This window comes from Garra rufa, chromosome 2 (genome assembly GCF_049309525.1).
Source record: "Garra rufa chromosome 2, GarRuf1.0, whole genome shotgun sequence".
Classification (NCBI taxonomy): Eukaryota; Metazoa; Chordata; class Actinopteri; order Cypriniformes; family Cyprinidae; genus Garra; species Garra rufa.
This window is the reverse complement of record NC_133362.1, coordinates 27,681,966-27,702,120: the sequence shown is the minus strand read 5'-3', so window position 1 is coordinate 27,702,120 and position 20,155 is coordinate 27,681,966. Positions and strand designations below refer to the sequence as shown.

General features: G+C 37.6%; 1 protein-coding gene across 1 annotated transcript; it reads right to left on the bottom strand.

Moving 5' to 3' along the window:
- Positions 1–1,350: 1,350 nt before the first annotated feature.
- On the bottom strand, positions 1,351–16,907 carry LOC141325398 (rap1 GTPase-GDP dissociation stimulator 1). Its single transcript, XM_073834059.1, has 14 exons — positions 16,548–16,907; positions 13,885–13,989; positions 12,677–12,799; positions 10,297–10,422; positions 9,455–9,583; positions 8,510–8,635; positions 8,177–8,320; positions 7,846–7,977; positions 7,594–7,728; positions 6,661–6,786; positions 5,230–5,369; positions 5,022–5,148; positions 3,012–3,140; positions 1,351–2,871 (listed from the first exon to the last, which is right to left on the bottom strand). Exons 1-14 carry the CDS (start codon positions 16,558–16,560, stop codon positions 2,744–2,746), a joined length of 1,683 nt encoding a protein of 560 aa, XP_073690160.1. The 5' UTR covers positions 16,561–16,907; the 3' UTR covers positions 1,351–2,743.
- Positions 16,908–20,155: the final 3,248 nt, after the last annotated feature.

Below are 20,155 nucleotides of genomic sequence, written 5' to 3'. Positions count from 1 at the left end.
AGACATAAACATCTTAGATGACATGGGGGTGAGTAAATTGTCAGGAAATTTTCATTCTGGAAGTGAACTAATGCCAAGAATTGAGAGTGATGGCAAGTGACATATCATGTTATTTCATACAGTTATATAATTAATGGAAGAAAATATTTTGTATGTGTGTATATGTACAGTGGCATGCGAAAGTTTGGGAAACCCTTGCAGAATCTGTAAAAAATGTGAATAATTTTAACAAAATAAGAGAGATCATACAAAATGCATGTTATTATTTATTTAGTACTGTCCTGATTAATATATTTTACATAAAAGATGTTTACATATAGTCCACAAGACAAAAAATAGCTGAAATTATTAAAATAACCCCCCTTAAAAGTTTGGGAACCCTTGGTTCTTAATACTGTGTGTGGTTATCTGGATGATCTATGACTTTTTTTGTTTTGTTTTGTGATGGTTGTTCATGAGTCCCTTGTTTGTTCTGAACAGTTAAACTGACCACTGTTCTTAGGACAAACCCTCCAGATCCTGCAGATTCTTCAGTTTTCCAGCATATTTTGCATATTTGAACCCTTTCCAGCAGTGACTGTATGATTTTGAGATCCATATTTTCACCCTGAGGACAATTGAGGGACTCGAATACAACTATTAAAAAGGTTCAAATGCTCACTGATGCTCCAGAAGAAAACAAGATGCATTAAGAGCAATTTTAAGATCAAGGTAAATTGTACTTAATTTTTCTTCCGGGAAACATGCAAGTATCTTCTGTTGCTTCTGAAGGGCGGTACTAAACAGAAAAAAAAAAGTTATATTTCAACAAAATAAGAAGAATTTGGACATCTACATCTTGTTCAAAAGTTTTCACCCCCTTCATGCTTTTAATGCATCATGTTTCCTTCCGGAGCATCAGTGAATGTTTGAATCTTTTTTAATAGTTGTGTTTGAGTCCCTCAGTTGTTCTCAGTGTAAAAAGATGGATCTCAAAATCATACAATCACTGCTGGAAAGGGTTCAAATATGCAAAAGATACTGGAAAACTGAAGAATCTTTAGGAACTGGAGGACTTTTCTGAAGAACAGTGCTCAGTTTAACGGTTCAGAACAAATAAGGGACTCAAATTAACAACCATCACAAAACAAACAAACAAACAAAAAAATTGTTTAACTGTTGTAGATTATCCAAGTAACCACACACAGTATTAAGAACCAAGGGTTCCAAAACTTTTGAAAGGGGTTATTTTAATTTTAGCTATTTTATTTTGTTATGTGGACAATATGTAAACCTCTTTTATGGAAAATATCTTACTCAGGACAGTACTTGTTTCCTGAATATTACAGTATAAAATAAACAGTCAATCTCTGCTTTATTTTCACTTTATTGCCAGAAACAAGCTGTTCTGGTAAACCGTACACTTTACACACAAAAATAGTCTATTTATTTAAAAATGTAATCAACACCCATTAGCGCAGCTATGAAGGACGGATAGAGATTGTGCTATTTTGTCAAGCTGTGAAGAGCCTGGTGAACTTCGGTGCTGCATGAAGCCTTCTAATTGGGCACGGCTGAGCCACCTCACACATTCAGCTTGTTAAATCTGAAAAGTCTGTCGTTGCCCTCAGGCCATTTGTCTCTGGAAATATACAGGCCACACACTCACAGACATGGTTCAAAACACTACTTCCGCTGACACAGTAGTCACTAAAATTGCTCAGTTTTGTCGATCGTCTGGCGTCTGACCTTGACAGAAATTGAGCAAACAATTTTTAAGACATGGATACAAAGATGCAAACACAACAACGGCATTTACACAACACTGCTAGAGTTATCAATGATGATTGCTTTTTTTATTTAGACTTAGGAAGCTCAAGAACTGTTCTTGATATGTTTCTGGCTATTGCTTACATGATATGGAGATTCAGTTTTGTGCTCACGGCTAGCTAGAAATAAATGATCAACATGATCAAAGAATCTGCATTAAAAGCCCTACATCAGAAAACTAAAGTAGTAAGGCCAGCTATGATATGAAAATAGACGTTACAACCCAAGACATACTCTTTTCTAACAATATATATTGTATATATTTTTTACATTCAACATTATATAACTTTAAGATGAAATATCACTTCAGCAGTGTTAATGTACTCTGATAAAAGAAACCACAAGACAAATACAACACTACTCATATTAAGAGCAGTGCAGTACAGTGTATGCAACATAAAAATTAAATGTTTGTTGTTAATTAATTTCCATGGATAGATAGCAAGCTCATAGATAGACAAAGCGGCTTTGCTAGATCTAGTGCTCTTATAATTGAAATCCATGGAGAGTATACTGTATTTGCATGTTTGTATGCAGATATTTACTAATTATTTTCCACTGAACACTTGAACACTTGTTTCAGCAGGGCAGCAAGTTCAGTACTGATGCCTGATGGATACCCTGTCTCCCAAATGTTCCTGTTCCTGGGACAGCTGACAACAAAAGACATCTATTATGGACAAACTGACTTCCTCCTACTTTCGATGATGAAATTGCACCACATGTCTCCAAAGTGAGTGGGGTAAATTTATATTGCTTTGGTCTGACTACATGCCAAGCTAGATGGAGTAACTGTGTGCGTGTGTGTGTGTGTGTGTGTGTGTGTGTGTGTGTGTGTGTGTGTGTGTGTGTGTGTGTGTTTCACTATCCTTATGGGGATGAAATGTCAGAAAATATCCCAACAAGGATATCTGTAAGTGTGTCTGGAAGATGACTATGCAGTCTCAGAAAGAACAGCCATCACTGTGTCGGCCTGCTTAGCCAGCTTTGTGCTGGTGTGAGCGGACAGTTTGGACAGAGTGTCCCTCAGGTTTAGAGATGTTATCTGCTCCCGTAACATGCCTGTAGGAGAAAAAGAAGAGGGTAAAGAGTAATATATAGTTTAGTTCAAAACTTGCTATATTGACAGAAATCGTGTAATTTCAATCTTCACAGAGAGTTTGATGAGTTAGTTCTACAATGTCTCATTTTGCAGTACTGACTAGAGTTGGCAAGGCTGCAGATGAGGCCTAAAGCGCTGAATTTGACCTCCACGGCCACAATGGGGTCATCTAGCATCTTCTGCAAGGTAGGAAGGAGATCTGCATCCCGAAATGGTTCTTGGACTGCCTCTGCACAGAATAGAAAGTGGGACATATTTAAGGGCCATTTTACAGAATTGGTGCAAACTGCTGTCCCACAACCAAAAAACACATTTAAAAAGCATTTAAGTATTCAAATCTTAGATGTTTACTAAGTTTTCTATTATCTGTTGAAACCCACAATCATATTTTAAATATCAGTAAACTTAATATATATAAATTCATAATTTATTTGGTACTTTCAGTTGGGAGGTGGCTGTCCCAAACCCTAACCCCTAAATTTTAACTTAAATTATTTTTGACTTTTATTGCATTGTTGTTTTTTAAAAATATAATCTTTTTGTTTTTGTACCAAAGTGAAGTTCAAAAAAAAACTTTATATTTTCTTTGTAAATTATGAAACTTTATGTAAAAAAATGTCCCACATTTTCATGTCACTACCGAAACAGTGTATGTTTTAGTTCACTGGCTGAGACTAATTTCAACTACACCCCTACATTTGTGATCAGGAAATATTTATGTGTCACTCTCTCTAATAGCTACATGGTGAGTAGATAGGCCCCATCATTTTGAGGTAAATGTGTTCAAAAGTGTCTAAAATTGTCACTACCAAAACATTTGGTCAAGTCTTAGTAGTGACATGATTGATTTTTTGCGTGTTATTCCATAAAATTTATTTTTTATGTGCGTAGAACTGTTCAGAACTGTGCTAGCTAACCATGTGCTGATTAGCATCAATGAGCTGCGCCCAAAAGTATCTAAAATTGTCACCCCCCTTAACAGTCATAACCATTGTTTCAGTAGTGACAAAAAGGAACACATTTGGGGGAAATAAACTAAAATTTAGTACAGTTTTAGTATGTTTTAGTAGTGTTTTAGAATGCGAGTTAAAATTCTATAATGTGATGTGGTCGCTACCAAAACATTATTGTCACTACTGAAAATGTGTAGTTATGACAAAAACATTGGATGTTTTGTCAAAAATAAAGTATACTGAATTATCAACTAAGATGAAATGGTAACATTTAGTTCCATGTACATTCAAATGAATGAATCCTTAACTTTGAAATCAGTATCAAGGGATCAACCTTTTGCCTTTCACTTACATTTTTTTTTATTAAAAATACAACAAATCTCATAAATTACACTTAATAAAGATAAAATTGTAATTGTTATTGATTTACCTCAGAAAACCTTTAATAAAATAGAAAAAAATATACATTCACAAGGAAGATGTAAGCAAAATCTTAATAGGTCAATATAACCCTTCTTATTAAATTATATATTACTGTGTTTTGGTAAATGCAATTTTGGGGAGAGGACAAATATTCCAAAACATTCTGAAAATACAATATGAGAATTAAGTGTACAGTTACTAGAAATGTGTACCTTGGATATTATACAATTTGCATACATACAAAATTTGTGGAAAAATATATTTTTTAAGATGTTTCCAACTCCTCACTTTGCACCAATTCTGTATGGTGGCCAATATATTGGAATTGGTTGAAGTATTTTTTTTTAAAGCAAAGCACTACAGGCAAAATAATTTTGACATAGGCTATAGGCTAATTTCAGACTAGTGGAAAGCAAACATCCAAAATAAATATTTAAAGGGATTGTTCGCCCAAAAATGAAATTCTGTCATTAATTGCTCACCCTTATGTTGTTCCAAACCTACAAGACCTTTATTCATCTTTGGAACACAAATCAAGATATTTTTGATAAAATCTGAGAGCTTTCTGACTTTCATAGACAGCAACGTACCAGGACACATTCAAGGCCAGCTCCTGCATCAGTAGCCACATGCATCCGCATTTTCATATTTGGGTGAACTAACCCTTTAATTGTTTATTACAATTTATATATCTGCATCTTTAAAGGCTGAAGATGGTCTTAATGTACTCTTACCAATGTCTATTGCAGAGGCAATAGCCAAAGCGACTAAAGCCTCATTCTGCATGATGACATGCTCACTGGTTGCCATTGAGATGAGATGTTGGACTCCATCTGCTTTAATGACTGTCTGGATGACTTCCTTTAAAGACAACAGAGGGGGATATTTCAGATACACAGGAGCAATGACTATAGTTAAACATACTTTGTGTCTAGAACTCACAGGGTTTCGGCTGTGTCTTATAAGAGCTGCTAAAAGACGGTTGGCCTCGCCTCTGACACCAGCGTGATCTTTAGCCTCGCACCACTCCATGACCCGTGCTAACAGAATCTCATCCTTTCCTAAAACTGAAGCTGCTTCCTCTATGAGAGGGGGGAGTGCACGGTAGATGAAGAGAGAAAATAAGCTAATAAAAATAACTGTTAATACAGAAATAAAAAAGAGATAATCAGTGTTGTTTTTGACAACCATCTTAGATTTAGTCTTAGTCTTAGTCTTTTGGACTAAAATGCTTATTAGTTTTAGTCAAATTTTAGTCACTTCTATATGTGATAGTTTTAGTCCAATTTTAGTCGACGAAAAGTCAAAAAGGTTTTAGTCTAGTTTTAGTCGACGAAAAGTCAAAAAGGTTTTAGTCTAAAAGGTTCTAGTCTTTTAGTCAAAAAAGGGAAAAAAGTAGTCTTTTAACAGATTAATGTAGGTCAGTAAGTATTTTGCTGTTGGGTAGTGTCACTTGTAAGTTCTGAAAATAGCAGATCTATAATTCAACACAATGTGAGCTTCCAGATCGACTATTTTCACCAATAATTACAATAATGAAGGAAGAAAGACAAACAAGGATGGAATGCTAAAACGGCTTGCCATACTAGTATGGCAAAGAGTATTTAATGCTAAAACGGCTTGCCATAGCGGCAAATACGTTTTAGGTTTTGATTGGCATGCACAATAAGCAGAAATGTCATGCATTTTAAACGTGTGACGGACCACCCACTAACATTTTCGTCTATTCTCGTCTCGTCAACGAAAACTCACACACGTCTCGTCATGTTTTAGTCATCAACAAGCTATTTTTATCTCGTCATCGTCTCGTTATCGTCATGAAAAAAAGTGGCGTCAACGAAATGATTTCGTCATCGTCATCGTTGACGAAAACAACACTGGAGATAATGTGGCAGCACTTTAAGGTTTGTTTACTTCTGCATTTAGTTACTCAGATCACCTTTGTTAAGGGAAATAATCACTGGAGTACAGACAGTAATTTAGTGTGTCAAAGCCCTTGCGGGCCTTTTGTCTGCATACAAGGGTGTCTAAAATAACACACTTCACTGAAGGGCTGGAAATTACAGCCTCTACGTACCCTACATTTGAACAACAGTTTAACAGTGTAAGAAGAAATGTTACTTCATCAGCCATCATAGTCATCTGGCAGGTAATTGTATAGTTTAGCAAAGCTTTTGTATAAAAATTACAACATGTTGTTTGTCATCTCCTCCTCTTCAACAGCCACATTAATGTACTTTTTTTACTACCACACTTATTCAGTCTATACATTGTAGGCATTTAAGAGTCACATTTCTCCAAAGCGACATTGCTAGTTCATTTCATACATTTATGCAAACATTTCACATAAATGGAGTTTTCTTAAATCAGTACCTTGGCCGTCCACCATCATGCGCAATGTCCCCAGCAGTTTGAACTGGACAGGGGGCATGTCAGAGCGCAGAAGGGTCCTGATCCTCTCTGTGACCCCATCCTCCAACATACGCACCTTATTAGAAGCTAAATTAGAAAAACAGAGAGAGCGAGATGACAGATGTAACCACAGCCAAGCATAAAAAAAACAACTTGCTAAAAAGACTAATCTGTTCAATTATATTTATTATTGAATCCTTATAATAAAATGTATCACAGTTTTTACACACAAAAAAAAAAATATTAAAGGATTTTTCCACTTCCAAAATAAAAATTCCCTGATAAATTCACCCTCTCACCCCCATGTCATCCAAGATGTTCAAGTCTTTCTTTCTTTAGTCGCAAAGAAATGAAGTTTTTTTAGGAAACTGTTAGAGGTTTTTTCTCCATATAGTGGACTTCAATGGTGCTCAACAGTTTGAAGGTTAAAAATGCAGTTTCAGTGCTTAAAAGGGCACTACATGATCCCAGTCGAGGAACAAGGGTCTTATCTAGTGAAACAATTGGTTATTTAAAAAAACACACACACAATTTATATACATTTAACCTCAAATTCTCATCTTGTCTTTTTCTTACATAATTTGTAACACAAAAAATGTCAAATATCTATTTAGAAGCCTTGGACCTTTCCAACAATATATAGTTTGTCATGATTAGATTAGTATTTATTTGTAAAATGGTGAAGTAAACTTGGTCAGAAAGATTTCTGAAAAATTGTGTGACTGCTGTAAATTCATTATATTTATAAAAATTTCACAATATTACTGTTTTTACTGTACTTTTGGTCAAATAAATGCAGCTTTGGTGGGCATAAAACAATAAAAAACTAAATTAAAAAATCTCACTGACCCCAAACTTTTAAACAAAAGCATATACTGTAAAGAAAAGTAGAACCTGGAATGGCGAGATTTCTAAGTGCACTGAGGCCAGCGTGCTGCACAGATACATCTCCCTCTGCTACATGCTGTTCCAACAGGTCCAGAATACGAGGAACAACTCCTAATTCCATCATCTTCACACAGTTGCTGTCTAAAAAAAAAAAAGAGAGAAAATTATTGTCAGTAATTTTAAACTGCACTAAAGTTAAAATCATAAAATCAGCATTAAAATGTAGACTCCACTACAACTCCTTATTCATCTCCTCACCATTTCTGGCAAAGTTAGCAATGGCCAGGGCTCCTGACAACTGCAGCTCAGTATTTGATGACTGCAGCCAGGACAGAACATCCTGATACACCATCCCCGTCCCTTCCCCAAAACACTTCTGCATCGATTCATCTGTAACGAAAGGCAGATGATGCTAGAAAAGGACTAAATTCCTAAAAACAAACAAAATAAACTAAAACAGAATAGCGTTCTGAATCAGCGTTATTGTCTAAAGTTGATAGTCTTATGGATTCGTAAAATAGCCTAAATAGATTTTTTAAAAATCTGTTGTAATATGATGTTAATGGTGAAGTAATAGAGAGAGACATACCTCCCAGGAGTAGAGTCACTATGAGGTTTGACGCCACTTTAATGCTGCAGAGGTCATGTGTGTCAGAGCCACCCTGAAGAGTTCGAATCATTTCAGAGAGAGCCTCGGGCACGCCTGTTTCCACAAACTGCAGTTTCAAAGCATCTAAGAGACATGAGCGTGCAGTCACACAGGGATTTGCAAGGACACGTACAAGAACATTTTTAGTTCACTTCTAGACGTCATCACACAGAGTAGTAACAGGCAAAATTTTAACCAAAGTACGCTATATGAATAATGTTGCATGATTCAGGCTCACACATAGATCTGGTTTGAATTGTGAAATATGCTCACCACTCTCTCCCAGTGACCCAAGAACCTCTAGTATGAGATGCCGGCGCTCTGCGTCCGGTGCCCGCTTTAGCTGATAGGTCAAGACCTCCGCCACACCAACTTCCACCAGAGCCTCTCGTGCAGCATCTGTATATACAATGTGTCGGTTTAGACATATTGACCAGTGTTGTGTATTGTGTAATTATGCATGCTAGTTTTCCCTGTTTTTATATTTAAATTACATTTGTCATAATCTAACACTCATTTAAAGGGATAGTTCACCCAGAAATGAAAATTCTGTAATTACTCAAAACATTCCAAACCCGTAAGACCTTCGTTCATCTTCGGAACACTAATTAAGATATTTTTTGATGAAATCCGAGAGCTTTCTGACCCTTCAGCAATGCAACGGACACGTTCAAGGCCCAGAAAGGTAGTGAGGACATTCATAAAATAGTCTATGTGACATCAGTGGTTTAACCGTAATATTATGAAGCTATAAAATATTTTTTGTGTGCAAAGAAAACAAAAATAATGACTTTATCCAACAGGTTATTCTCTTCCGTGTCAGCCTTCGATGCACTTGATAACATTTAGGTTGAACCACTGATGTGACATGGAGTATTTTAACAATGTCCTTACTACCTTTCTGGGCCTTCAAAGTGTCAGTTGTGTTAATGTCTATACAGGGTCAGAAAGATCTCAGATTTAATCAAAAATATCTTAATTTATGTTTTGAGGGATATTAACAGGTTTGGAATGACATGAGGGTGAGTAATTAATGACAGAATTTTAATTTCTGGTGAACTATCCATTATTGTAAAAAATAAATAAATAAATATGTAGGTAGGTTTCAACTAGAATTTTAAAACTGGTGTATTGCAACTCAGTGTGACAATGTCCAGTCAGCTAGTGTTTTTATTATATATGATGTTAAAGCTTCCCTGCTCTCTATTTTTGTCTTACCCACATCAGCAAGGTTGCAGAGTGCCAGCAGACAGACGTTTACCAGCGGGTCATTTTCAGGATACTGCTGCATTATGGCCACTAGCCTGGGGATTACACCATTCTCCACCAGCTGCGTCTGCTGAACAGCTGAGAGAGAGAGAGAAAGAAAGAGACAGGGTGAGTGGGCACATAAGCACAGACAGCCAAGAGAGGAATGGGCATTGAGAGCTATAGAAGATGTGAGAATATAATGGAGAAAAGAGCACCGGGAGTGAATAGTAATTACTTTGTGTGTAATGAATGCTCAACATGAATAGGCTGTCAAAAGCCTAACCTCAACAAAACAAGAGCGGAATATTTATATTATACCTTTACGTTTAGAGCTTATTGTAAGGTAGGATGTTTTACTTATAAGACTGATTATAGCCAGCACAACCAACCTGAGGAACAACTACCAATGTCTCTTTTGAATGTGAATTTCAGCATAAACCTGGAAAGAAGTGCTGGTGCTTTTTAGTAGAATAGACAAAGACAGAGAAAACTAGGCCAGGAGATGGCAACAGAAGAGAAGACAATCCACTTATAAACACAAGAATCCCTTCAAGCAAGACGCCTTTATACCAAATGCAGAACAACAAACCATAATAGCAGGAGAACTGCAGGTTCAAGAAGTTGAAGCATGAACAGAATCATAATCCTGACATTTACTATTTAAATTAAACTCTGTGGTAAGAAAGAAAACTGTGTTAGAACTAGCAAAGAAGCTGAGTGGAATTGTGCGGCCAACTGGATAGACATCAACACTGTTGGTGAAAAACATGATCAGATAGACTGCCACTATCCTGCTCCAATGCACTCACCGTTTTCAAAGCAGATACGTCCAATTGCTCGGCCCGTGTGCAGGAGTTGATCTTGATCTGGGCTGTTCAGTAAAGGCACTAATGCGGTTACCAGACCTGCTTCAATACAGTGCTCCCTCACAGCAGCTAGTACACAAACAAACAAAGAAAAATAATGGGTCACTTTATATTAGGTGGCCTTAACTATTATGTACTTACATAAAATAATTACAATGTACTTAATGTGGCCATATTGCATTGCAAAACACTTCATTGCTTCTTTTAAGGTGGGATATGGGTAAGGTTAGGGACAGGTTTGGCGGTATGGGTAGGTTTAAGGGTGTGTTAGGGTGTAAGGGATGGGTCAACGGTGGTAATTACAGAAATTAATTACAAATGTAATGCCATATAGGTTTTAAAAAAATCTAAGTACAATGTAAAAACATGTATGTACACAATAAGTACATTGTACCAAATGATTAATTTAAATGTACATAGTACATAGTAGTTAAGGCCACCTAATGTAAAGTGGGACCAAATAATGGTTGCAAAAAGGTTTTTTTGCAGCGATGCCACTGAAGAACCATTTTGGGATTCTCAAAGAACCTTTCAGAGAACAGTTCTTAGAAGAACCATGTTTTTCTTAGGGAAGAACAATCTGAAGAACCTTTGTCCAACCTTTGTTCAAACTTTTTCTACACAAATATGTTTCATCAACTACAGGAACTTTTGGCCATCTGAATGTTTTCCCTGAAAATCTTAAATGGTATATTGTGTCTCAAATGGTATACACTCTGTAAGGAATAATTGACGATGGGCCATTGAATTCTTAGAAAATAATGCACACCCGAGGTGGTAATGCAGCCACGACACGAATTCAACGCACCGAAGTCAATTATTCTGCTTATACTATGGTTACCACACCTCAAAACATCGATCAGATGATATATTTCAAGACATTCTTCCGTTTTTTTGTCCTTAAAACTCTATTGTAAGTAGGATTAATTTTTTTACGCAGCTCATCCAACCCTTCATTGCTAATTCCAAAACGTCATTTTAGACCTAGTAACAACACTTGAGCGGTTGATAGCAAAAAATGCAGTTAATAATGAAGTTTAGACAGACTGGCAGACAGTGTGTGTAGAGGGAGGTGTGAAGAGAGAGGGAGAGAGAGATTAAGATCCTGAATTTCCTCTCTCAGTCTGGGCATCTCTCAAAAGTGATTGGCAGCATCGTCTCGACTAATAGTGAAACTGTAAGTTCATTTTCTTCAAGATCACACTGCTGTTACCTCGCTTGTAAGACATGTCATGTAGTTTTTAAGTTGTTTTGGGCTGTAAGGACCTTTGAAATAACTAAAATCGTGTGGCGAAGTGATATAGACGTAATGCGGTCAAGAGCTGCCTGGAACTACGTTCGCTGTGTGTTTCCCTGAAAATAATGCACACCATTAGAACGTTCATCAGCCAATCAGATTCAAGCATTCAATGGCCCTGTAGTATAATATAAAATAAAGGCTCCAAAGGGGTGTTTTTGCAGTGATGCCATAGAAGAACAATTTTTGATTTCCTAAAGAACCTTTTAGTAAACAGTTCTTTAAAGAACCATTCACCTTTTTTTACTATAAAGAACCTTTTCTGCATTTGAAAGGTTCAATGGTTCTTCATGGAACCATCAATGCTAATAAAGAACCTTTATTAATAGGAGTGTATTGAACTCTATGTTGGAAATGACATTTTAACTTTTTTTTTTAATAAACTGACAGTTGTCTTGAAAAGACTAACTGCTAAAGCTGAATTTATTTCCACAGGAAATTGCACAATATATAATTTTGTTAGTCTGTGTTGTAAAAAGGTCACATTAGCAATTACAGAAAATCACCAAATATTTATCAATTATACTGGTAGTCCATTGTATGAAGAATTTTTGGGTATAAAATGTCAGTTTACTTTATTTTGCTGTCCTCAATTACATAAATGAACTATACTGTCCTGCACCCACTAGTAAAAAAAACCCTTGGTTTGACTGTATTTCATCTCAAAATCTTCACTGACTTTACAAAAATCTTCATTATGGTCAAAATTGTTAATTGTGGTGTAAATAACACCCACATATGATGGGCAAAAATCTATCCCTCATTGATATAAATCATTTCACACAATACATATTTAAATGGTCTTTTTGTTTCACTTTGGCTAGGTTTATTTCATTATTTGTTTAGATGTAATGATTCAGATTTAAAAGATAGCTTGTCAGTGTAAAATTGTGTCTGGGACAAAGGTAAAGCAATAAAATCTATAAATAAAAGACCTTTGAAAAGAATTTTCCCCCTGAGACACAAAAGTGGCCAAAGCTGAAGAAATGCCCATAAGCAACAGACTGTATTATAAATCTCATTTACCTTCTCTGGCCATCTCTGCCACCAATAAGGTGACCTGAGAGGTGAGGGGACTCTTCTTCCTCAGGACTTGAGCAAGGATGGGCAGAACACCACTGGACACTATTTTCTCTGCTGTTCCTTTCTCTGGTGATAGAAATAGAAGTGATTATTTTCTTTGCATGTTTGTAATTTCATTTACTGATATAATTGAAATAAATATATGTGCTTATTTGGGTAAAACAGTTTATAAGCTTTGTTTTTGTAGACTGAATATCACCAATGAATAAAACAACAAAGTGTTCCTATTATTCACTGATGTCAAATCAATTTCAGACTGCGCTTTCTTCCTGATAGCTCATCCTGTTTCTTCACTTTTTTCTTTTATCTCCTCCCTCAGGTTTTGTACCGTGCACTTCAGAGATGCTTTGACACCGAGGCCTCAGAGTAATCCGTTCAAATTCAAAGCGGTAGACGAGGATCTGCTTCGGAGACAGAGGTACTAGCAGGAGGAAATATGTCATTAAATCATGTTCTCCTCAAGAAAAATAACCACAAGGGCCACGGTGGCAGGTCAAACTGTCAGAGGAAGCGTAGCTGCCATGGTAACATCTACTTTGTGTTCTTTTGCGGGGGCTGCTTTTCCATTTTTAGATGCATTTGCGATCTGAAAGCACAAGGAATGTGCCAAGAAGGACAGCTGGTGCAAACTAATTTGCGAGAATGAGCAGAAGATGGGGAGTGAAATGAAGAAAAGGAGAGAAAGATTAATGAGATTTACCCGTTCTCTCCTTCGCCTTCCCTCTCTCTCCGTCTCTCCCTCTCTCTCAAATGTAAATGCGGATTACTTGTCTCCTACTTGTGCCCCAAATCTGCTAGCGGGAAGATAAGCTGACCCTCTGCTGCCCCCTACATTGGATTGTCTTCCCACACACTAACACACACACACATAGTACTTCAAGAAGGCAGAGGCAAATAGCAGCTCACAGCAGGATGAGTGTGTAATGAGTGCGACGCTATATGGTGCCCTCACTCAGTAGGGCTTCTGGCAACAACAGACGTCACTTTCACATACGATCACAGCTTTTTACTGGCTCTCATAAGGGTCATGCCACTGGAATTGAATGTTGCAATAAACAAACTATAGATATGAATGAAAAAACAGGTTTGTGGAATGATGGGTTGACAGATATGTAATTAGATCGAGGGGTAGTTAATTGGTGTAAACTCACTCTTCTCTAATAGGAGGTTGAGAAGAACATCCAGATGAGGCTTCAGCTCCTCTTCCACTAGCTCTGTGCTGACACTGATGCCTTTCAGGGCCTCGCTGAGACATTCTGAAACACAATCATGAGCGTCATCCCATCACCAACACTGCTGCACAACATTTCAAACTAACATTTTTCATGATGATTCATACTACAGATACAGTTCAGTTTATCCATGCACTCTGTAAATGTCCCACGCACATTATCAGACTAAAATATAAAGAAGTAAATTGAATGTCTATTATAATATTATGCAATTTTGGATAATAGTGGATGGTAACGCATGTGCATGGTAATTTGCCGTATTTTTCATTTAGATTACATTTAAACATTTACTTTTAAAACAACTGCTCGACGTGAAATGGAACTGCAATTGTTTTTCATCCCTATTCTGACATATCTGAGTTAATAGCTTCTTAAATGAGAAAAACATAGGGTGGGAATTGATTTTGTCCACTGGGAATTGATCGGTTGTTGGTTGTTTGCTAATTGCTGCAATTTCATGAGTGACAGGCTGCTGGAGAGGAGGAATTATTGTCCCGTTTTCACTCTGATGCACAAGTCATTAGAAAAGAAATGTCACTGCAAGAGAGAGGGAAAGTTTAAGGATTAGTTCACTTCCAGAATACAAATTTCCTGATAATTTACCCAGCCCCATGTCATCCAAGATGTTCATGTCTTTCTTCAGTCGCAAAGAAATTAGTTTTTTTGAGGAAAACACAGGATTTAACTCCATATAGACGGTTTGCAATTTTGTCACAGTTTGGCCAGTTACTTAGCCATTTTGGAGATACTCAGATGTAAACAACAGCATTGATTGCACAGTTAATGTACTACTGAATATGTTGTCTAAACCATGGGGAAAATGTGTGAAAGCTGCTAAATCATATAGGAAAGGACTTAGTAAGCAGGAAAGGGCATAATATTTTGACAAACTAAAGTTAATATGTGGTAAAGATACATACAAGCAGTATTAATTAAGATATTAGCCTAATATTTCACCTACCTGACTGGAAATGATAAGAATAAACACAAATGTTGTCAAGATTCTTGCTCTGGAAATCCTGGTTCAGTTTGGCCAACAACAAACGCCATTTGTTCCTCAGACCTCAGTTTTTTTGCAGTCTTCTCCTTGATTTGTTATATATCTTGGCAGTCTATAATACTCCAAATGGTTTTCCCTGTCCGAACGATTAGTACAGCCCAAAACATGACAATAACTGACCACTTTCAGCAGCAATAATCAGCTAATTTTGTGAGTTCTGTTCGGTTCAGTGGCATTGTTTACATTCAGTGCCACCAATATGGCCGATTGATGACGCGTCGTGAAAACACTCTATAGTGGACTTCTATGGTTCCCAGTGGTTTGAACTACTAATTTGCAGTTTCAGTACAGCTTCGAAGGGCTCTACCCGATCACAGCCAAGAAAAAAAGGGTCTTATCTAGCAAAACAATCAGCCATAAGAAAAATACATATTTATAAAAAGTTACTTTTTAACCATTACACAGTTACACATGTGACATAGGCGGAAGAACCGACCCAATGTTTGCAAAGCGAATGTGCAAAGAAAGTCAAATGCCCTTCACAAAATAAGGTAAAACAACAATGTCGGATGATTTTGAAGTTGGAGGAGAAATGGAGATGGAGTTTTTTGGCCTACCCTACCTTTTAAGTACACAGACAAAGAACTAAGAACTAAAGACTTTTCCAAAATGACTACGTGTGAAGATGCGCATTTGTGGTTAAAACGTATATACATTTTTAAGAAAATGATCGATTGTTTAACTAGATAAGACCCTTATTCTTCGGCTGGGATCTTGTAGAGCCCTTTGAAGCTGCATTAAAACTCGAATTTGGACCTTCAACCCGTTGGGAACCATTGAAGTCCACAATATGAAGAAAAATCCTCAAAAAAATATAATTTCTTTGCGACTAAAAAAAGAAAGACATGAACAGCTTGAGCATTGTCTGTGAGTTGTTCAGCCTGTGGATAAACACTCCAATGTGATTTCCAAGGCAGATGCAAATGAATTCCCTTTAACCATAGTATTACAGGTCATAGACTATCTGCAGTTCTCCCCTTTGCACACACTATGGCAGTCATTCCTCGGGCACAGGAAGCAAACAGGGCCAGAATAAGAGAGAGAGACGATTCTGTATCTCTTCTGTAAGTAATCACCCCTGATAATCCCTGGTAAGCAGAGTGAAAATAGACATAGACGAGGGCTATCATACCTATCTGTTCCTTACTCTCCCTTTGCTCCATTCACAGACATAATAGATATGTCCTGCAATATAAGCCCTCTCCATTATAGTTGTAAAGGGCAGGCTGGAAAGCAGCAGTGCGTATGAGAGCTGGGCGGGGTTGAGGATACCCTGGGGTTCTCATTAACTCTGGGTGTCTGGCTCCCAGCATGCCCTTATTTAAACACCTACACGCTGAGGATACACCTCTTAAACAATGGGGTCCAGCTCACCTGGAGGGTTAATCACTATTCGATTGCTGCGAAACCAATGAAAGTATGACCTTTAGATGCAGACGGTGTATCTGTTCAAAGTTACACCTTAACAACTTGCAGCAGAAGCTCAAAGAGGATTTACAAAGAAGAGATCTGAATCACTTACCTATGTCTGCCATGACCACAGGTCCTCTGAATCTCTCTCTGTGCGTGTCTCGGCGTGCGGTTAGAGAGGCAGCCCTCCACGAGGCAGGATGGACGGCTCCAGCCTTGAGATCGCCTGAAGTCAGTGAAGCAACCGTGCCTCTCCTCGCCTCTCCTCTCCTCTGCTCGGCTCCTCACCCTTCCCGTTTGTGCTGATCACACATGCGTATTCCTATGGTCCCTCGCTGTCATTCACTCCCTCGCTTTCACTCTGCTCCTCTCAGTGATGCTGCATCCACTTAGGCTAATTCACATGCCCTATTATTTCTGTGTGTGTGTGTTGTGTGTATGTCTCTCTCTCTCTCTCTCTCTCTCTCTCTTCGATGCAATCCTCCCCACCCTGGTTCTCGGTTCTCTGGCAGTATTCTTGCTGCCTCTCTCCCTCCTTCCCTCCCTCCTCATAATACACTCTAAATCCTAAAGCTGCTCAAAGCTCATCAGTTGACAATTAGCCCGGGGAAGACGCTGAGGCTGACACACTACCCTTAGTTCTGAGACGTGTTTTGCTTTGCAGTTGTACGCTCCTCCATCTTTGGGTAGTATTACAGCGCAAGCATGAAATATGAACACCGGATCTGTGTCCCAGGGGGTCTGGCAGCTATTTATCAAGATATTAGTATGGCTGTCTCAGTGGGGAAGATTTGTTTAAAGGCATAGTTCAGCCAAAAAAATATTTCTTTATCATTTAATCAGTTTATGTTATTCAAAACCATTCTGATTGAATTTCTTGTGTGAAACACAAAGGGAGTCTTTTAGCAGAATGTCTATGCTACTGTTTATGTGTAAATGAAAGTGTATGGGGATCAGGGATGCATGTGCAGCCTGGACATTCTGCCTGGTAACTGCTTTTGTGTTCCACGCCAAAAAGAGAGTTACAAGGGTTTGGAATGGCATGAAAGTAAAGAGCCGTTTACACCAAGAGTGTTAATGATTTGCTTCCACACTATAGTTATGTCATCCACCCTTTAAATCCTTGAGTGCTTTAAAGTCATGGATTCTGATAGGCTATCAATGTTTTTATTGTTCAGCAGATGTACAAAAGGCCTGTTCACAACTAGGATATAAATGCCTTGTTTCCACTGAGTGGTACGGTTCATTACAGTACAGTACTGTACGATTTGGGACGGAACACCCTGAACACCCAGCAGTACTTACTTGATAGGCGTGTTGAATGCCGGAAAGTAGCGAACAACGTTATTCTCGCACAAAGAAGAAAGTGTGACATTGTCTGTGTATGTGTGTGAAAATATTAAATTATAAAATACACTGTTATTTTTTTGTGCACTAAGAATACGCTTCTTTGCCCTTGTGTTGTCATTCGCCTCTTAGTACACGCAAGTGACAATTCTCAGTCAACCAATCAGCGTTCTCCAGTGAGTCTATAGGTCCAGCCATTAGGTATCGAACTACTGTGAAAAAAGTGGTACAGTATGATTCGGTTTTTGGTACCATTCACAACTTAAAACTTTAAGAAGTAATAACAACACACAATTAATTATTTAATTGGGCAAATAACCCAACTAACAGATAACAGAAGCCAGAGAGGTACGACAGCGTTTTAGTGCCACGTAAAAAAAAAAAAAAAAAAAAAAACCTAAGATTAAGAGAATAAAGTTGAAATATTTTGAGATTAAAGTCGAAATTACAAAAATAAAGTTGAAATATTTTGAGAATAAAGTCGAAAATTGAGAGAATAAAGTCTAAATATTTTGAGAATAAAGTTACAATTATAAGAATAAAGTGGTAGTGTCACACCAGGCCAGCAGAGGGAGCCCTGTCCCTCACTGACTGTTGCTGCTCCCTCTGCTGCTTCGGTGGTTACTTCCTGTTTGTCACGAATTGAGCCTCCGTCGCCCTAGGATCACAAAAGGTGCGTTCGACTTCATGCAGCGCTGCGCAGACAGATCTGCGGCTGACTTGAAGTAGTGCATGCCGGTTAGAAATTTTTTGAACCGGCGCCAACGCCACGTGACGTTCACGTGTGGCATCAAAGTAACGCGAGAGCGTTTCGAGAACAGCCGGCTTGCTCAGCCAGCGCAGCATTTCAGAAGGGACTGCGCCAGGCTGTGATGACGTCACAGCTTCTCATGATTGGCCACATTCACCACATGACGATGATCACGCGTGTTTCGTGCATAACAAATCAATTTGCATGCCATTTCGTAAATAGTTTACGATCTTTTGACTGCAGTACATTTTATTCCCTTAAATTCTTTATATTGGATTTGTGCATAAGTTTATTATTGTACTTTTTTCATACAGACCACTTATAGTATTCAGCTGCATATTTAAGTAATATTTTTTATGGAATAACTAAAATGTCACAGACATTTAATGTAATGTGGTCAACACTGATTGATGCTGAAATCTGTAGTTGCTGCTTCACTTGCATGTGCTGCATTTCTTCCAACAAAAAAGGTATTTCTATAGCTTCCAATTCATCTGCAATAAAGTAGGAAAACGCCACGTGTTCTGCCATGTTTGAGGGAGCAACGAGATCTCCAACTTGTCCGACTTGACGGCTCCGTTTTCAGCTCCTCCCCGACTGCTTTCGGCTAATCTCGCCGATCGGTCTGCGCAGTGCAGCATGAGCTCGAACACACCTAAACTCTTGCACTACACTTCATGGACTTCAGCCCCCACAAGCCACTGCACCCATCACTGCTCACACCTCATTCACACACACACCTGCAGCTCATCACACAGACTGCATAAAAGCATGCTCTGCACACACTCACACCACAAAGTATTGCGTTTCACCTGCTAACCATACCAAGCGTGTTTCCCTGTTTCCTAGTCTCAGTGTTTCCTAGTTTATTCCTGGTTTTGTTTTCTAGTTTCAGTCTCAGTCTTAGTTTAGCCTTGTTTTGTTCGTTTGTTTCATTTGTGTTCCTTTTTCTCTGACTGCCCATTTGGATTTTGACTCACGCTTGTTTACTGGTCTACTCTCTGGATTATCTCTGCTACTGTTGTTTGCTGTCTCTGACCCTGCCTGTATGACCACGTATCCTCTAATAAAGCCAGCATTTGGATCCACACGTCAGTCTCCAGACTCCCACTGTTACAGGTAGCAATATGAGAATAAAGTCTAAATATTTTGAGAATAAAGTCACAATTATAAGAACGAAGTGGTAGCAATATGAGAATAAAGTCTAAATATTTTGAGAATAGTCAAATTTACAAGAATAAAGTCAAAATATTTTGAGATTTAAAAAAATTACAAGAATAAAGGTGAAATATTTTGAGAATAGTCAAAATTATGAGAATAAAGTCAAAATATTTTAAAAATAGTAAAATTTACAAGAATAAAGTTGAAATATTTTGAGAATGTAGTAAAAATTACGAAAATAAAGTCAAAATATTTTGAGAACAAAGTCAAAATATTTTGAGAACAAAGTCGAAATAACGAGAGTAAAGTCGTAGCAATCAGAAAATAAAATTTTAATATTTGGGGAATAATGTCGAAATTACGAGTATAAAGTAGGGGTGGGCATAGATTCATTTTTTTAATCTAGATTAATCTAGATTAAATCTTGGAATTAATCTAGATTAAAATGGCTAATTTGAATT

What these genes read in the sequence shown, in the direction of transcription:
- LOC141325398 (XM_073834059.1), bottom strand. An exon ending in AGTGACTCTACTCCTGGGAG is followed by an intron (nt 7,978 to 8,176) that starts GTATGTCTCTCT and finishes CTTTCGTTACAG; the next exon opens with ATGAATCGATGCAGAAGTGT. An exon ending in TGCTAACTTTGCCAGAAATG is followed by an intron (nt 7,729 to 7,845) that starts GTGAGGAGATGA and finishes TTTTTTTTTTAG; the next exon opens with ACAGCAACTGTGTGAAGATG.